At 34.8% G+C, this 17,008-nt stretch overlaps 2 protein-coding genes and 1 long non-coding RNA gene across 5 annotated transcripts; 2 read left to right on the top strand and 1 right to left on the bottom strand.

Annotated features, from left to right (window-relative positions):
* Positions 1 to 11,377: 11,377 nt before the first annotated feature.
* Positions 11,378 to 13,339, top strand: LOC116159818. Of its 2 annotated transcripts, none has more exons than XM_031472900.1 (8): positions 11,378 to 11,893; positions 11,944 to 12,144; positions 12,203 to 12,302; positions 12,363 to 12,464; positions 12,597 to 12,757; positions 12,813 to 13,004; positions 13,063 to 13,114; positions 13,167 to 13,339. In XM_031472900.1, exons 1-8 carry the CDS (start codon positions 11,699 to 11,701, stop codon positions 13,319 to 13,321), a joined length of 1,158 nt encoding a protein of 385 aa, XP_031328760.1. In that variant the 5' UTR covers positions 11,378 to 11,698; the 3' UTR covers positions 13,322 to 13,339. The 2 variants fall into 2 exon arrangements, with proteins under 2 accessions (XP_031328760.1, XP_031328759.1); XM_031472899.1 differs by having other exon boundaries at positions 12,203 to 12,311.
* LOC116159820 (putative nuclease HARBI1) lies at positions 13,183 to 14,767 on the bottom strand. Of its 2 annotated transcripts, XM_031472902.1 has the most exons (7): positions 14,717 to 14,767; positions 14,477 to 14,657; positions 14,229 to 14,419; positions 14,024 to 14,174; positions 13,822 to 13,966; positions 13,505 to 13,777; positions 13,183 to 13,452 (listed from the first exon to the last, which is right to left on the bottom strand). In XM_031472902.1, exons 1-7 carry the CDS (start codon positions 14,764 to 14,766, stop codon positions 13,343 to 13,345), a joined length of 1,101 nt encoding a protein of 366 aa, XP_031328762.1. In that variant the 5' UTR covers position 14,767; the 3' UTR covers positions 13,183 to 13,342. The 2 variants fall into 2 exon arrangements, with proteins under 2 accessions (XP_031328762.1, XP_031328761.1); XM_031472901.1 differs by having other exon boundaries at positions 14,477 to 14,743.
* Positions 14,768 to 15,282: 515 nt separating this feature from the next.
* LOC116159817 lies at positions 15,283 to 16,758 on the top strand. The gene is made up of 2 exons (XR_004143062.1): positions 15,283 to 16,068; positions 16,191 to 16,758. It is a non-coding gene; the product is annotated as an uncharacterized LOC116159817 (long non-coding RNA).
* The last annotated feature ends 250 nt before the right edge of the window (positions 16,759 to 17,008 follow it).

Here is a 17,008-nt window from a genome sequence, read left to right as displayed (position 1 = left end):
GGAGAATTTTGGATTGAAATTAACAAAACAAACGTAACTACGCATTGAACGAAACTCGTAACGCAACGAGAACATAAACATTTCTAATGTTAAAAAGAGGAATGCAATAAAATATCTTGGCGGTAGATTTTTTTCTGACCTAAGCCTCAACAATCACATTCTTACGGTTTCTACAAAGCTCTCTGTTGCGCAAATACGCATAGACAAAGAGACAAAGACGAAAGACCTACGATTGCTATTTGACACATGCAATAACAGTGTGTTCATGAAATATATTATATACAATTTATAAAATACAAGGTCTCCATAGGACTTAACTCATACACTCCAGCTAGAAATTTATTGAACCTTTTGGTTTTCACTGATAGGAAAACAATACAGGGTGTTCATTTGAAAATTTCCCGCCACGGATTTATAGAAAACCACTGATTAAAGGAAAAAACCTCGTGACACGCCAAAAGATTTGTCAAGAGGGACAACTTTTTAACAAAAAACTACATCACCCAGAGGGTGAAAGGGAGTGAAGTAGTTTTTGGTTAAAAAGATGTCCCCCTTGACAAATTTTTTGACGCGTCCGGTAAAATTTCTCTGCCTGTTTTCCGCTTCTCTGTCCCTAGCAACGAAACGATACTTCGCTGTTTGAATACAATCAGCGAAATGTCACATTTGACGTACGTATACAAAAAAGGTACATTAAATTATTGATATTTGTTATTAATTTAAATCACTATTAGGAACTTTTGTGATCAATAATAGTAAAATATTAAATACATATGTCTCTATTTAGTACCAACCCTTTCAAGAAAAACTAGCTAAACAAATGTGCTAGCTTACTGTCATTACCTCATTTCATTATTCATACTTCATCAAATATTATATGTTCTTTCTGACTACCATATTTTCAATTTATTTCTGATGCTTTGTTTAGTGGATACATGTAATTATGAGATTTTCCTGTGTGTTACCCTATGCATAAATAAAAAAAGTATAACAGTAAACTTTTCTATGAACCTTAGGATTATGGCGCCACGTTGCAACCCCAACGCAGCTTTGATCCTGGGATAAAAGATAATGACACACGCAGTAGGATTTGTCACTTTCATGCCAGTTAAAAATGTTTGGTTAGGAACGTATATCTACTGCAGTAATTCCTAGTTAACTTTACTTCTACAATAATGTTACTGCATGAGAATTCGGTACGGAAACGTGCAACTTTCCACTGTTTTTATGCCCGTAAATCCATCACATTCTACTCAGTATGAAGAAGTTTCAAAATGCGGTGGTCCGCAATTAATGAGGAGCTTCCATTCGGGAATAAAGATAAAATTGTCATCTCTAGCGCTGTCACCAACTTTTAGGGTGATCAATTAATTTTCGGCAAGAGATTTAAGTTGAAAATTATTCAAAGGCGCCCAACCCATATCATCGAAAGGTCGATACCGCTAGTACTTACCTACTTAATTTTCATTACTAAAGCATCAAACGTTACACAAGGTAAAGGGTAATTCGTAACTTTCTAACAAATCGGATTGAAAGGGTGCGATTAGGAAATCAACATGAGTGTTAATGCCTATAGTCACGCTCCTTATCAGTGATTCATTTCGTTTCAAGGAAAAATATCGTGGTAGCCTTTCAAACGCAAAATCGTTCATATGAGCCATTATGTTTACTTAAAATATGCTTCTTGTGCCAAGCGAAACGTGCCACTTGCAGTTATAATAGCCGCAGGCGGTTATCAGATCATTAAAACAATCAATCATCAACGTAAGTGTAATTACATACCCACAAAATGACGTTAGTGAATAGCAGAGTGTACTTAATAACCATTATTTGATTTTCCAATTTGAGAAGTGTTCCTTCTCCAGCGCCTTCACCTTTTCCAGCCATATTTGGAGATACTTAACACTTAAAAAACGCGCGACGCAAATTTGGTACACAAAATCCGCGACAATACTAATGATGAACAGGCACGAAAGCATTTTATCTATAATATTTACTTATACGATAAGATTACAGTATCAACCGTTAATAAAAATACCTGTTGGGTTAGATGATTTCAGTTGCTCCACTTAAAACAAATTGAACCTCTTTTTTAATTTGAACAAAAGACAATTTAAATGATAACAAACAATTTGCATGATAATAGAGAAAGAGTGCGCGAGTTCAGTAGAGAATAATTTGAAAATAGGGAAAACTTTTCAATCAGTAAAATTAATTTCATTGTCATTCGTATAAAACGATTGAAAACAAAACGTAATGCGAATTTTAAAAAGCTGAAGTTCAACAAATTGCTTAATTCTTAGGCTTATCATCATTCGCAATCGCCACCATTCAGAAAAACCATTTAAAACTTTGGTTTAGGTAGGTATTATTAAAGAAAGTGCTTTGCAGTTTACTCACAAAACTTTTCCTACTGTGGTCCACGTACTTTCAACGCTGTAAATTTATTTTAATTATGGTTTAACGAGAAAAACTCAGTGCTAATACAAAAGAAAGGAAGTTTAGACCGTGCCTGGAATATATTTAAAACCGATTCGTCTTTTTACCTAACTTTTCAACTGTCTCCAAAGTGGCAATAACCTAATAAAACCAAAAATACCCTATGCAACATAATATTTAAGGTCATAGAGGAAAAATTTAGATTGTATTTCCGGCGGATCCTCTTTTTATATTGACGCGCAGCTTTGATGTCGTTATAGTACAACAAATATGATTTTGCATAGAGATCGGCGTGGTAACAACAATTTTTCGTAGTAACACTACCAACACGAAGTCTTTTTAACATAAATATTTCAGAAAATCTACAGCATAAAATTTTTTACTGCCGCCGAGACATAATATTAAAGTTGTGTTCTTTATTCACAACAAGAAAGGAGTTTTAGGTTATACGTCTTGGAAAACCGCATTACAAGAATTTTTCCATTATAAATAAAAAAAAAATCAGCTCTCGTCGCGCTTATAAATGTAGTGATTTGAATGGCGAAAAGGTCCGCATTAAAATTGACAATTCTATAAAATTCGCTCGGAAACGTTTACAATCCCGAGTATAATGCACTAATTCAATTGTTATGAGTTGATGACCTGCGAAAAATCGATTTGAAAAGATAATTGTTTTAAAATAAATTGAAATTCAACTCGGGCTGACACGACCTCATGATACTGGCCTTTAAATTTACCAGAACGATTTTAACTAATTTACGTTATTGCAAACAAACCAGGCGCGTTCCGGCTCCCTCTCCGTTTTAAATTTCGTGTTTATTTCTCAAAGAAGGGTTTGAATAAAATTCATAGAGAATCGACTTGTCTAAAAAAAATGAATATTCGTGAAGAGCTTGCAGAAATGAGAAAAATTACGCTTACTATATGGCTAATCTTTTTTAAAGCTACTTGAGGACTTATACAAGGGCAGCTTAGCTCTTTTGAAAATTTTTTAGGACTCTTTTACTTAACATACAGCATTTAATACTATGTTAGAGTTTATATAGAACGTCTTTCCGGGTTTTCTCAAGTGAGGGATCGTTAGCCCTGGTTCCTCCTTAGAAAGGATAAAAATTGAATAGTCTCAAAAAGGAGAACGTTGTGATTTAAAATTTGTGAGCATACGGGAGTTACACTTCCCATTTGTTTTAATAAACCTCCATTTTATATATCACCCAAAAGACAATTAATTTTATACCTAGCGATTGGACTAAATCTGGTTTTTTTTTTACAAAATATGGTCAAGTTAGCCCGAAAATAGGGATACCCTTGCTTAAATTTCCCAGAAGTTGAAGATGTACTAAAGTTGTATTTTCTGTACTATGCACACGTTTCCAAGCCACCTGTAGTGTAATTGACGGGTTTTTAACGTGGTTTCCCCAGTAGGCCACTCCACGGGCTATATTATTTGATCCTAGTAGAATAAAAAGTCTTCTTCTTCTTTCTGAGTTGACGTAAATTGCTCAAACAGCGATACATCAGCTGTTTCGTCTTCTGTTGGAGACTAAAAATTTGAGCACAACTGACCTTAACATGCTTCCGCATTTCGAATTACATCCCTTTTTGAAGTTGCAAAAAAATAGTATTAAGGAGCTTCTCTGATGCAGGTGGAAGTAGTGTGTGGATTGGTTCCAATACATTATCAATCAGCTCCCAACTCCGTTCCTCTGGGCCCAGTTGATTACTAAGGCATACTTGAACGTTGAACCTGATAATCGAGGTTGGAGGAAAACAAGCTAATTGTACACGTTTTTTATAAGTTTTGCAAAAGATAAATAACCAGCAACCGTGTCTGTTGGCACAATTGGTTAGATTTTAGTACCGACTTCCAGAATTGTTATTTCCGAATATTAACCTTGAGGCGTGAATCCGCTGTTCGTTATATTACCGAGCTACGTACATGGCACGAGCATGGTCGTACGTCAGGTGACCAAAAGTTTTATTGGCTCCACCATATAACGTAGGTATGTACTGCCAGAGTTTCGCTTAATATGGTCGCCGTACCCGTTAAATTCCCGAATGCAAGCTACAGTCAACGAAGAAGTAGAGCGAATGCTGGCTGAAAGTCCGTGGAGTGCGCCCATTGTCATTGTCCGAAAGCTGTCCTTTGGGCTTCCTTTTGGACCAGTCACGTTTCAACGTCTTTTGGACCGAGTTATTGGGCCAGAAATGTAGCCTCGAGCGTTCGCCTACTTGCACGATATAATTTTGTGGATGAGAGCTTTCGCCGAGCACCTACAACATTTGGAAGAAGGTTTCCGCCGCCTCTGTTGGTCCACTTTGAAGTTCAACCCCAAAAAGTGCCAATTTTTCCACCCGTCCTTCAAATTTTTAATAATAATAATAATAATAATAATAATAATAATAATGTGTTTATTTCCACCAAATTAAAGAAATGGAAACGACAGGGATTATCGGTTCAGTTGCTGCACAGGCAAGTTCTGATCTTCCACCGACTTCCTGAATACAATTAAAATTAACATAATCAAGTAATGCTTATAACTGAGTAATATAATAAAAAGGAAAATAGTAATAAGTGCACACAGGAGTAACTAAATGAGAATGAGATGAAAAGAGACTGAGTAATATACTAAGGTTGGGTCAGGTTGTTAGTGATGGAGGTCTGCAAACAAATCCAGACAAAGTATTACCGACTCCGCACAACATTAAGACTGTAAGAAGATTCCTGAAAGTCGCGTCTTGGTAGCGTTGTTTCGTTTCGAATTTTTAGAGCATCGTAGCCCCTCCTGCGAAAAAAAAACAAAAATGGAGTTGGGGTGAAAAACAAAGACCAAAAAATGCAGCATTTCTAAAAACATTTGGATGGCTTTTGACATACTTATGGCTTGGCGGATTGACTACAGACCAGCTTTTTAAAACTTTACACATTGTAATGATTTTTCCAGGGTTTTTTCTTTATCCAATTTAATTTGAATTGAATTTAAAACGTTGTATTATGGTCAGCAGTTCAACGCCAACCTTATTAATTATGGTTGACCCATTTACCGAGGGTAACAATAAGAATGAGTTTGTCAGTTTCTGCACAAGTGTGTGCTAAGGAGGAGAAATAATTCCTAATTAGTTGCTATTCAGTTGATAAAAAGATGACTGAGCTATTTGTAAGTGTATCGCGCTGAAGTTAATAACTTTGAAATAGTTCATATAACAATCATCTTAACAAGGATGGATAAGTAGGCATGCGTTCCATTTGATAATTGTGTGCGTATTCCATGTACTTCATAGTGATTCCTTTTCAAGATATCTTAATAGAGGTGCATTATACTTGAAAAAACGTTTCCAAATACACTACGATATTATGTGGTGGTGCTATCCTTTCCGTGAAGTGTCATTCAGCTTTAGCCCTTTAGTATAGAAGCTAATTATTGAATTTGTAGCACATTTGCGTTAAAATTAAATATTAAAGTTACCTAATTATGTATTCAACCACTGCCAATATGCGGGTAAATATGACTGAATAATTAAAAATTAAATGTACAAAAACTATTTTACTAATGATGTATTATTCTATAACTAAATTGTTTTATTTTTAAAACTGGAAATGTGGAAAATAATTATCAAATACCACTCATCGTTTGATATAAATTTAACGGAAATTGCTTTTTGACTCCGCAAAACTGCAGTTAAATTCTTATCCGAATCATTTTTCATGCTTAACACTAGAAACAACCTGTTTAATAGACAATAATAAAATTAGGATATTAAAAAAATACAGATTTGCTTCTATAGCTCAAAAATAATTACTAGAATGAAAGTGCATGGTTCGTGGTAGAGGGACCAAAATACTTTTTCCCAAATAAACCAAGGGTTAAAGATGTTTAGTCACAAAACTTGCCTTTAAACCTTAGGTTTGGCAACCATGACGTATAGAAAGCTGGATAATATCAACATATCTTTAATGCAGTGGTTTTCCATTGTCTTCTGCATCCTATGCCATTGACTTTAGTTTTCATTCCGCCTTTTGGACATCAGATTTCTCTCTACAAGGAGAAACTGGTGTCCTTCCAACTGCCCAACTGCTCTTCCGCCATAAAACGGTTGGCATTTGATGGGAGTTGATTCCTTATCCCGGGAGTCATTCGCCGGTTCAATTTTAGTCGCTTTTTACGACAGGCAGGGAACACCACAGGTCATTTCTTTTCCCGGACCTGTAAGGGTTATGTCATGTCATTTGTCAACATATTGCAATAATTAGACTCACAGAATAAGACCTTCACAGACCAGAAACATAAATGGCGCTAAATTGTCACTGATTACAGCGTTTCCCGTGGTTGTACGGAGAACTATTTATCGCAGACTCAAATATTTTTTTGCAAAACCTGTAATTTTGCTCGTTACAGGAAATATTTTTACCGTCGATTTTATACGTACACATGGTTTTACACATGTCAATTTTGACTTTTAAAAGATTTAAAATATGAACAAGTTATGTGACCGTAAAGTGTTGTGTGGCGGATTTTAACTATAAAATATCAAAAAGGCATCGTTTCCCATATTTTGATACAGGTTGTTTTGTGTTTGAAACGCGAAGAGGGTTGAAATGTGCTGTTATTTCTCTCCTATTTATGCAAGGTATGGAATTTATAAATTACCAACGGTAAAGGCGCAAAAGGGTGTAGACTTGAGTTTTATATTTATATAGACGTAGATACTTATATTGTAATTCCTTTTAGACAATGAATACAAATACGTTTTAGATAATTCAACAACTTCCACCCTCGCTTCTCAAGTAACAAGTAAGCATCAGGATCAAGTTAACATTTGTTGTCAAAAACTTGTGTGACAATTTGCTGAAACGGTTTTATTACCTCTTGGAACAAAAAATTTAGTTCTAAAGATATTTTTTAACAAAAATATGTACTTAGTCCAAACAGCAATTAAAACCAAATACCTATTTCGTTCGACAAACCCTTATGTAAGGATCTTTCTGCAAAGTGTTAACATCTACAAAGCGTAGGTTCCACTCACTTCTGAGTTTTATATGTAGGTAATTTGTAAACATGTAATTTAAGTTCTCTGTGCTAAATAATGTAATGTGATTATATCTAAATACACTTTAATTTAACAACTGTGTATTCTTTATCGATATTTATGATTTAGATCGAATTGGGGAAATTATTTCATGAAGCTGGTCACCAGATGGCGCTACTCTGATTTTGATGTTTTAGTTCACAGTACACCCACCAGGGTCCGCCAAAATACCATACAAATTTTTAACATTGCTGTTTCTATTCTGAGAAGGCCGTATTCTGTGATTAGACTACAATATTCTACGATATTTAGATATTAGATTGGAAAGCTTTGGTTTCTTGCTTGAATTAAAAATGGTGTTTATTTGCCTTGCCGGATTTTACTTACCAATTTTACAGACGCTGTGCATAAATATGTGATGTGGTATGTGCACTTAACTAACAGCATAGCATCCACAGTCTATCGAATATTGTCAAGGAGAGAGGAGAGAGATTATGCGATTAGCGATCGGAGTAGAGGAGCTTTTTATATCAGTTTCATCACATTTTTCACTATTCCAATTAATGTCGAAGGTGGTAAGCGGTTGAAGCGTCAATTTATATGCTAAAAGTGTAGGTTGCAAAAGCTCTAGATAAAAATTGCACTTGATCAAAATTATATTTCAATGTAACAGCATTTGTATACGAGGGTACCGAAGAGTAATCACCGCATTATTTCTCGCTAAACGTAATAGCTAATGTACGAGATGGGGAAAATGCAGGTTTCGTTTACTAAAGATCGATCACTTTAGTTCAAACCAATTTCGTTGACATTTTATTTACTTTTTATAACGTATAATATCAAATGCGCTTTGTTTCTTTATATCCAAATTCATTCAATTTCACAATTTCAATAAGAAGCGACGTTCAATCTACGAACCGGTTGGAAATTTGATATTCTAAGGTTTATATCATAGGCAGGGAAGGATTTATAATGGCACACCGGGGAAATTATTCGTAACCAAAAAGTGTGTATAAACATATGTCCTATTCATCTTACTTGTAAAACTATAAAAGATTTTATTAGAAACAACCACACGCGCGATACCCTCGTAACTAAGACAGATAGTCGCGCTTTTTTAACGCCCTTTCCCTCTAATTTTTTGGTAATAAATGTCCTTTTCTTATTTCTTCCTTATTCTACATTTCGGATTTAGAGCTGAAAAAGGTATGATTCGTGTACGTGGTATAACTAATGAGAACGATAACAAGATTGGACCGTCAAAATACCTACCGAAACGATTTGGCGTCATTAATCAAGCACCTACGATTTATTTTTCGTCGACATTTGAAAGGGGTAATTTAGAAACACATTATTTTTTGCTAAACTAAATATTAATTCATTAGAGACAATTCGCATGCTACTAATTCGGGCGGGAGTCTATCGCCATTCTTGATTAAATACTGCGTCGGATATTTTCCTGAGCGAGACAATTAGAAGGGAAAACAGCCGAAATGAACAATCATTAGCAGACAATTGAACCAAGTTTAAACCTACAATTTATACTATTTTACTCGCAACAAAAAGCAACATTAAACAAATCACCTTTCGCAAAGGTGTCTAATTGTGTACGAATACAATTGCCATTAGCGCTAATTTGTAAGTAAGTGGTAATTTTAAGTAGACATTTGTTAATAAAACGCATTAATGCGGTATCAAATAATGAAAGCGCCTGTAATAAAATGCCGAAATGACCCCTTTTATTCTTTCGCGCTATGATTTACTACCCTTTTAGGATACGCTTCCTACCTTTTTTCCATATACCATCATTTTTATTAAAGTGATACTTATATTTTCTTTTTATATGCCTTATAAATTCCTGGAGTACCAATTAAAAAAGTTAACAAGTCGTTCCTACTGTAATTACTTAAATCCATTTGTAAGCAATTTTTCTATCAATTATAATAAATTGATTGATTATGTGCAGTCACACATAGATATAATGGTTATACATAATTAAAATTCCAAATTGAAACAATCCAGGGCACACACTTTTTAATGTGACATTTTGAATGCGACAATCAGTATTTTGTAACTAACAAAATATAACCTCTACCCTTTATATTTTTTGATCGTTTATGAATGCACAAATATTTCTGTCCATTGTTTTCATTACAAAAACGGCCGCCTACCACGATTAGTAATGGTATTTTTATCCAATAATATCGAAATGTGTACAGTTTTTTAAACCGAAAGTTTATTTCCTGCTGTTTTGCCCTATAATAATTTGTAACTCTGCCTTTTAGTCTCGAAGGGGAGAAAATGCTTTTGTAATCTTACCCAATTCGTATGGGTGAAGATAATCCAATCCACATTACGCTGACAAGTACAATGGGCAATGCGGTCATATTCCCCTTGTGCCAAGGGTCTATGGAAAACAAATGTCGGCAATGAGAATAATAGAGAATTTTTCTTTTAAATACAAGAGTATTCAAGCAGTGTATGCTCCAGATTTGTATAGGTAGTGATGAGTTACCTTCAACACAATAAAACCTCTAGTACACAACTCAAGACACAATACTTCTTCAATGAGCATACGTTACCATTAGGCCGATGGAAGATCTGCTGCTCCTATGCCGCTCGCCCAAACCTCACGGGTACCCCAGAATCCATTTACGTTTCAAAATGTTGATGGTTCTCAAATGTCGCTTTTGTATACAGTCTTTAAAACTCCTTTAGCACGAATACCTGACCCGTTTCAGTTTTTCAGAAACATGATGAAGAAGAAAGTAATACCCACCTACAAGAATACTTTTTTTTAAATGGTATTCGATGCAATGAAGATTATTACGCCTCTTCTCTTTAGCATTACTTATGATCAGAAAGTAAAGTGGAGTGAGGTGGGAACTTTAATGCCTATGTATTTCACGATTCGCGCAATATAATTCAGAGACTGTCAACTTTCACTCAAAGTAATGTGTTGTGTAAACAATGACGTTATTTCGGTTCAAACATCAAAAATAATGACGGGACATCCTGTATATGAAAATTTTTCAATTTATTGGGTGAGTCTGGGAGATTATTTACGAAATAGGCGCAAATTTGGTTCGTTTCATTTGAATTTGTATTTCAGTGTTTGCTTTTCTTTTTAGAATTGTTTGTAATTGCGTAGTTTTCAAGTCGATCGCTTTGCTCAGTTTAGATAATCAAGACACATTTGGTCAAGTTTGCGTACGTTTTTATTTATTCGTTTGCGATAGAAATCAGAATCAGGAAAGTTTTCCTTTCTTTCATGGATTTTGCTTGAATTCTTTTACGTGTTTCGCAATACATTTTTATATGGTCAATCAATTATTTGTGTGCTTATTAGAATCCAAATTGCGGCCCAGATAGAGTTTTCATGTCAGATTTTTCTATTCACGACCAGGTGCTAATCAGAATGTGTGTAATAAATCGTTTGTAAATAGTTCCCCTTCACCCAACAATGAAGTGTTACAACCTAACTTTCCACGTAAATTGAACTATGAACTCACAAATTTGGATTTGCCCTTGCAATTCCGCCTTGCTTTCAGTGTCAAAGAATCCAAACAAACAAATCTAAAAATGCACAAAAATATCAATAAGTTTATCTTATTAACTAAATTAACAATTTCGAATATTCTAAGAGAAAAAAGATTAAATTCATATACGCAGGGACTGTGCGCCGTCTTTTCTTTTCATCTAAAGGGGTGTAATAGATTCCATGGGTTTAAGAAAAATAGCCGAAGAGCCAATCTTTAAAAATAAAATGAATTGTTCCAATAAGCTTCTTCGAAAAATATGATAGTCCAAATTACTTGTGCGTTGCTTTTTTAACAAAAGTAATAAATAGTCCCAAGAAATCACAGTAACTGTTAGAATATGCAGACATTCAGCTTAAGTCTGGTGACCATTGTTTAGCAAACAATATTAGTTACTAAGTAAGATTAAAACTTTGAAGTTAACAATATTGATTAAATTTGGTAGTCTGAATCCCACATTGTAAACGTATTTTCAATATTGAAATCGAATGGATTATTGATTATGATAATGGTATGAAGTTAGCTGTTTTTAGTCCAAATGCTCCTTTGTAGTTCTAGTAGAGTGTAATACATAACCTTTAAAGTACGCTACAGATTTATAGGCACAAAAGTACATGCAATTTATCCATATATCTACGTTTATATATCAAATTAACCAAATCACATAATTAGTTCTGAAAATAGGTATTAAAATGGCTAAGAAACGAACAACAAAAGAACAGTTTGAAATTTATGTGCGCACTTTGGAAAATAATAAATTATTCGTGACTGGCAGGTTAAAGCCAGGTATGAACCCTGAAATCCTACAAGAACTTTGGACGTCTCTCGTTGATGAATTAAATTCTTGTGGGAGTGGACCTGTAAGAACGGTGGAAGGCTGGAAAAAGGTCAGTCGGTTTGGTTATAGCTTTAAACTTATTTCTTAATAACTGTGTAGGTTTTTACTGAATGGAAGTCTCTTGTCAAAAAAAGAGCTCGAGAAGGAAAATTACTCTCTGAAGTGGAAAAAAGATATCTGGAAGCTACAGGTGTTGTGGCTGTGTCAGGAATTACATCGGTACAAGAACTAGGTGTTGAAGACACCGAAGCACCGATTAATGCAGATGACGATGTAGTAATAACTCTGACAGGGCACCAGGTATTTATATACATAAATGTGGTACATTCTTTTAATATTTTAAACCCAATACTTGTAGGAAACCCATATTGAAATGTGTGATGATGATTTTGAGGATGTTGATGATCCATCCTCTACTCCTAAGGTTCAGGGGAACATAAAAAGAGCTACCCCAAAGACCACAAAGAGTAAGAAATAAATGTTTCCGAATATGATAATTCAATATATTACTTTTTAAGGTTCAATGAAACACCCCTTACTCAATGCTTACGCGCATGGACAAGCTGAGCAAAGGGATGGTCTTCTGGCGGTTGCTTCTGCCCTACAGGAAATTGCCCGAGGTATCCACAGATTTTGCGATATTTTTGAAAAAAAGGCACATACTTAAAATTGATTGGTCATTAATTTAATTTTTATTTACATATTGTATACTGTTTTTTGTACACACAACTTTTGATAAATATATATTTTAGAAAGAAAAACAAAAATAACTGTTGAACAATTTAAAATTTATTTAAAACAGTTAGAAAAATTTAAGTGCCTAACAGAGATACCAACTGAGGAATTTGCCAAGTTATGTAATATTCTTAATAACTCAAAGGGGGCAACCAAAAGTGTAGAGGAGTGGAAAAAGGTGTAGTTACCTTTCTTTATTTTCAGGATATACTTAAGTATTCAATTTTCTATAGAGTTTTACGGAATGGACCTCGAGAACAAAGAGAAAAGCCAGAGAGTTGTATGTACATCGGTTACAAACAGGTGGTGGGATGCCTATTGATATACAGTTAAATGAAATTGAAAATTGGCTCTTAAACATCATTACTAAACTTGTAATCAGTGGTATGGATGTTCCTGAATTATGCAATAGTAAACGAAGCACAGTAAGCTAAAATGAACTAATTAAAATTTTATTTATTCATAACTGCAATGCATCTACAGGTAATTTTTAAAAAAATTTCTAAATCACTGGAAAACAGACCAAAACAAAAAAGTAGGTTGCAAATATATATCTAGATATAGTCAATTGTAATTTCACATTTTAGAAAGAAGTAGAAGAAATCGGTTGAGTAAGAATGTATTAAGAACTGTAGAGGAATACATCAAAAACACCAAAAGAATGACATTAACATTGCACATTTTATTACAATCCTTAGAGGAGTTTCTGGCAGCAGTAAAGAGACTGCTATCTATTATGTAAGGCAAAATTTTGAGAATTATACTATTGAAAATAATCTCGAATAATTCTGTTTCGAATGATTCTTCCCTCATGTAAATTATTATGATCATTCTCTGCATTTCGAGGTTCATCATTATTGTCCTCTTCATCATCTACACGAAATAAAGCTGTGTTCATTTCACTTAATTAAAATTAGCTACTTACTATGATCAATATCGATATCAATCTCACCATTATGTATGCACATGTTATGGAGTATAGCACATGCATATATAAGTTTGGCACATTTCGCTGGATTGTAATGTAATACTCTATGCTTTGATAAGCACCTAAAGCGTGTCTTCAGAACACCATTTAGCCGTTCGATTACATTTCGAATACTTTTATGTGCTACATTATACCGCCTTTCTGGCTCAGTTAGGTTGTGACCTGAGACAGGAGTCATGAGCCATGGTTCTAAAGGATAACCAGCATCTCCTAACAAAATGATTTTGTATTAATTCTTAGACATCCTCACTTACCTATCAACCATGACGATGAATCTCCATTCTCATAAGAAGTATGCAAAAGGTTCTTAACAATACTTGTTGTCCAAATGCCAGCATCATGAACGGATCCCGGGAATCTTGCATTGATTGCCAGAATTTTTAAACGTGCATTACAAATCTGAAAATGGATTGGACTATGTAAAAAAAATGGACTAATGCTAAGAAAGTTTCTTACTATTTGTACATTAATGCTGTAATATCCCTTTCTATTCAAAAACACTATGGCAGGATATTGAGGATCTTCAACTGGGGGAGATATTATAGCAACATGGGTACAGTCAACCGCTCCAATGATTCCTGGAAATCCATGCGGCACGGTCATAAATCTGCAAGTAGATTTCACTTAACCAAAAATGTACCTAATTAAAATTAACGCTTACAATTGTTTTTCTTGCGTTTTTTCAGCTGCTGTTGAAGGAAAATGCACAAAATGTGGAAAATGTTCAACTAAAGCACCTGTTACTTCCTCTACACATCGACTTACAGACTTTTGGCTCATTGGACAGAAGAAGTCCTGTCCAACAGCCTTCTGATAAGACCCTTGAGCCAAAAAATTTAATGTGGCCAAAATCTACAACATTTATAGGACGGTACAAGAATGTACATAATCCGATTATTTAGAACATACTTTTAAATGTTTAGGAATGCCCAAAACTCTTTCATTATCCTGCAGAAAGGGTGATAAGTCTGTCATCAAATCACGAGTCAGCTGCCGGGACAATCTATAAATTCCTTTGAAGGTTTCTTCAGTAAGCGAAAATGGATCACTCATATCACGAAGTTGTCTTCTGTTTAAATTCATTCTAATCCTAAATCGCAACACTATAGTGTAAAATGCATGTATGTAAATATTCATATTCATACGTACCTTTCTTCATTGTTGATAACATTAAAAATTAATAGCATAAAATCTGCCATTTCGAATTAATCACACTAAGTATATAAAATTTAATACGCAGATTTCCCAATAAAAACAATAATCAATGTTGTTTACAGTACAACAAGTGTAAAAAGGACTTGTTTGGAAAGTTGGTTACATATTCAATTATTGTTTAGATAATTGAAATGCAGTGGCCACCAGACTACCAATGTAAGAAGAAGTTGATTAGTAGACAATAATTGTTTTGTAGCCAATATTGTTTGCTAAACAATGGTCACCAGACTTAAGCTGATTGTACGTTAAAATTGTTTTGGTTACTGAACTCGTATAAGCATCTAAAAATCCATTTAGATTACTCCAGATGCATATGTTATTATTATTCCCTTAAAAACTATCTCGTGAAATGTGACAACTTAGCGTCCTGCAATGTTAGTAAACAAACGAGATGATGGCACGCATAGATAAGCATCAAGGCATCTCTATCTTTATTTCTTACTCTGAGGGCTTTACCAGTGACATTTTCCTAAAAATGGTTCCGGGCCTGGCAACTGTTTCGTCGGTAACAAATAAAGATGGGTTTGTAGCTATCCGTTTCATTTATTTACAACGGAAGACCATGACCATACGTATTATGATCGCACACCCATATAGGATGAGGATCCTTTGACAAAGTAATTATAAACTAACAACGAGACGACCGTTACTCGTTAGATAAATGCAAGAAACGCACTCTCAAAAACACAAAAGACAAGCATGAACGATATCCGCTAGTGTCACTAATCGAATCGAATGAATAGGGAAAGAGGAAAGCTGCTCATGCTGTGTCTAACATATCTACAATGCCGAACCACAGAATACAACACGTGATCATACATCGTTGCCACACACAGTGTGACTCGAGTAACGGAGTCATGTTCAGAGGAAGAGTTGGTACAACGTAAACTCCAACATTACTACTTACCATAGTTAGGTAAACAGCATAAAAAAATACACAAACACAGTAACAAAGTTGGAGTTGCCGTATGAAAAGTTCAACTTGAACCAACTTTTCCGGTACAAACGGACGACGTAAGATTTAAAAATTTACTGTCTCCTGATTGGTTAACGGGCCGGCGGAAACGTACAAACGCACACGGTCCGGATCGTGACAAACGGATAGCTATAAACCCACCTTTAACGTGACCTTAACGTCCTTAACAGTGACAAATAACAAATGACTGATCAATCGCCGCGATAAAATCACAGGTCGTGAAATCACAACCCATCTCTATAGTGGCAGAGAGTTGCGCGCACAGACCATCAGTCGCACGTTTATAATCCGATTTTATTTTTATTAATCGGTAAGTTTTTTGAGTAAAAAACGCGAAATTGTTATATTTCCTTGTATTATGTGACCGATTGTGCACTATATTTTTGCTGTCTCAAATTATTTTCCGTGAGTAACTGTTGTTTTGTTTTTAAGGTTAGAAGATGGGACGTTACGCTAAAGAACCAGAAGTGGCTCCAAAAACATGCAAGGCGAGAGGATCAAACCTTCGTGTACACTTTAAGGTAGGTTAATTAGACTACTGTTCGAGCGAGATATTGTAAAATATGCTTGGTTTATGTTTTATAATTGGAGATTTATCGTAATTATAATAAAACCAAACACGATATCATATGATTTATTCTGGTCAACTCACCAGTGGCGTAACATAGGTACATATCTATAACATGCCCCTTTTTTTTAACTGAGTATAAGTAACTTACAACTATTGATAAACAAAATCCTTAAATCTAAATGGTTTAATGTTACGTTTGGGCCTGTCCGATTCATTCATATTTAACGACTTTTTAGGTGTTAGGACACTGGAAATTTCATCGGATGGATCAACATGTAGGGATCTTTTTGGAGTTAGAACACAGGATGCTGGCTTTTCCTTATTCATTTGATTTTTTGCTCCTTCGGAATACAGGATGTTCGCATTTCCTTATGAATCAGATTTTCCTCCTTTTCCAAATCTTGTATAGATGTTGCCCTATCTTTTAAATTCACTCTATCACGGACATATTTTGTTCCTCCGGTATCAATCTCATAGGCTCTTTCTGTTAGCTGGCGACTAACTGTAGCGGGTTGCCATCGTTTATCTGTATCAGGTTTGAGTTGGACCTGTACCCCCTCGCCTATATTAAGCTGTGGGAGATCCTTCCCCTTTTTGTCGTAATAATATTTATTGTAGCGTCTATGTTTTTCTATCAACGCAGGAACCTGTTCTGGAACTTTAGGTACATATTTCGAAA

Source organism: Photinus pyralis, unplaced genomic scaffold (genome assembly GCF_008802855.1).
Source record: "Photinus pyralis isolate 1611_PpyrPB1 unplaced genomic scaffold, Ppyr1.3 Ppyr1.4_LG1, whole genome shotgun sequence".
Lineage (NCBI taxonomy): Eukaryota > Metazoa > Arthropoda > Insecta > Coleoptera > Lampyridae > Photinus > Photinus pyralis.
The sequence above is the reverse complement of the archived record's forward strand: the minus strand, read 5'-3'. Positions and strand labels throughout refer to the sequence as shown.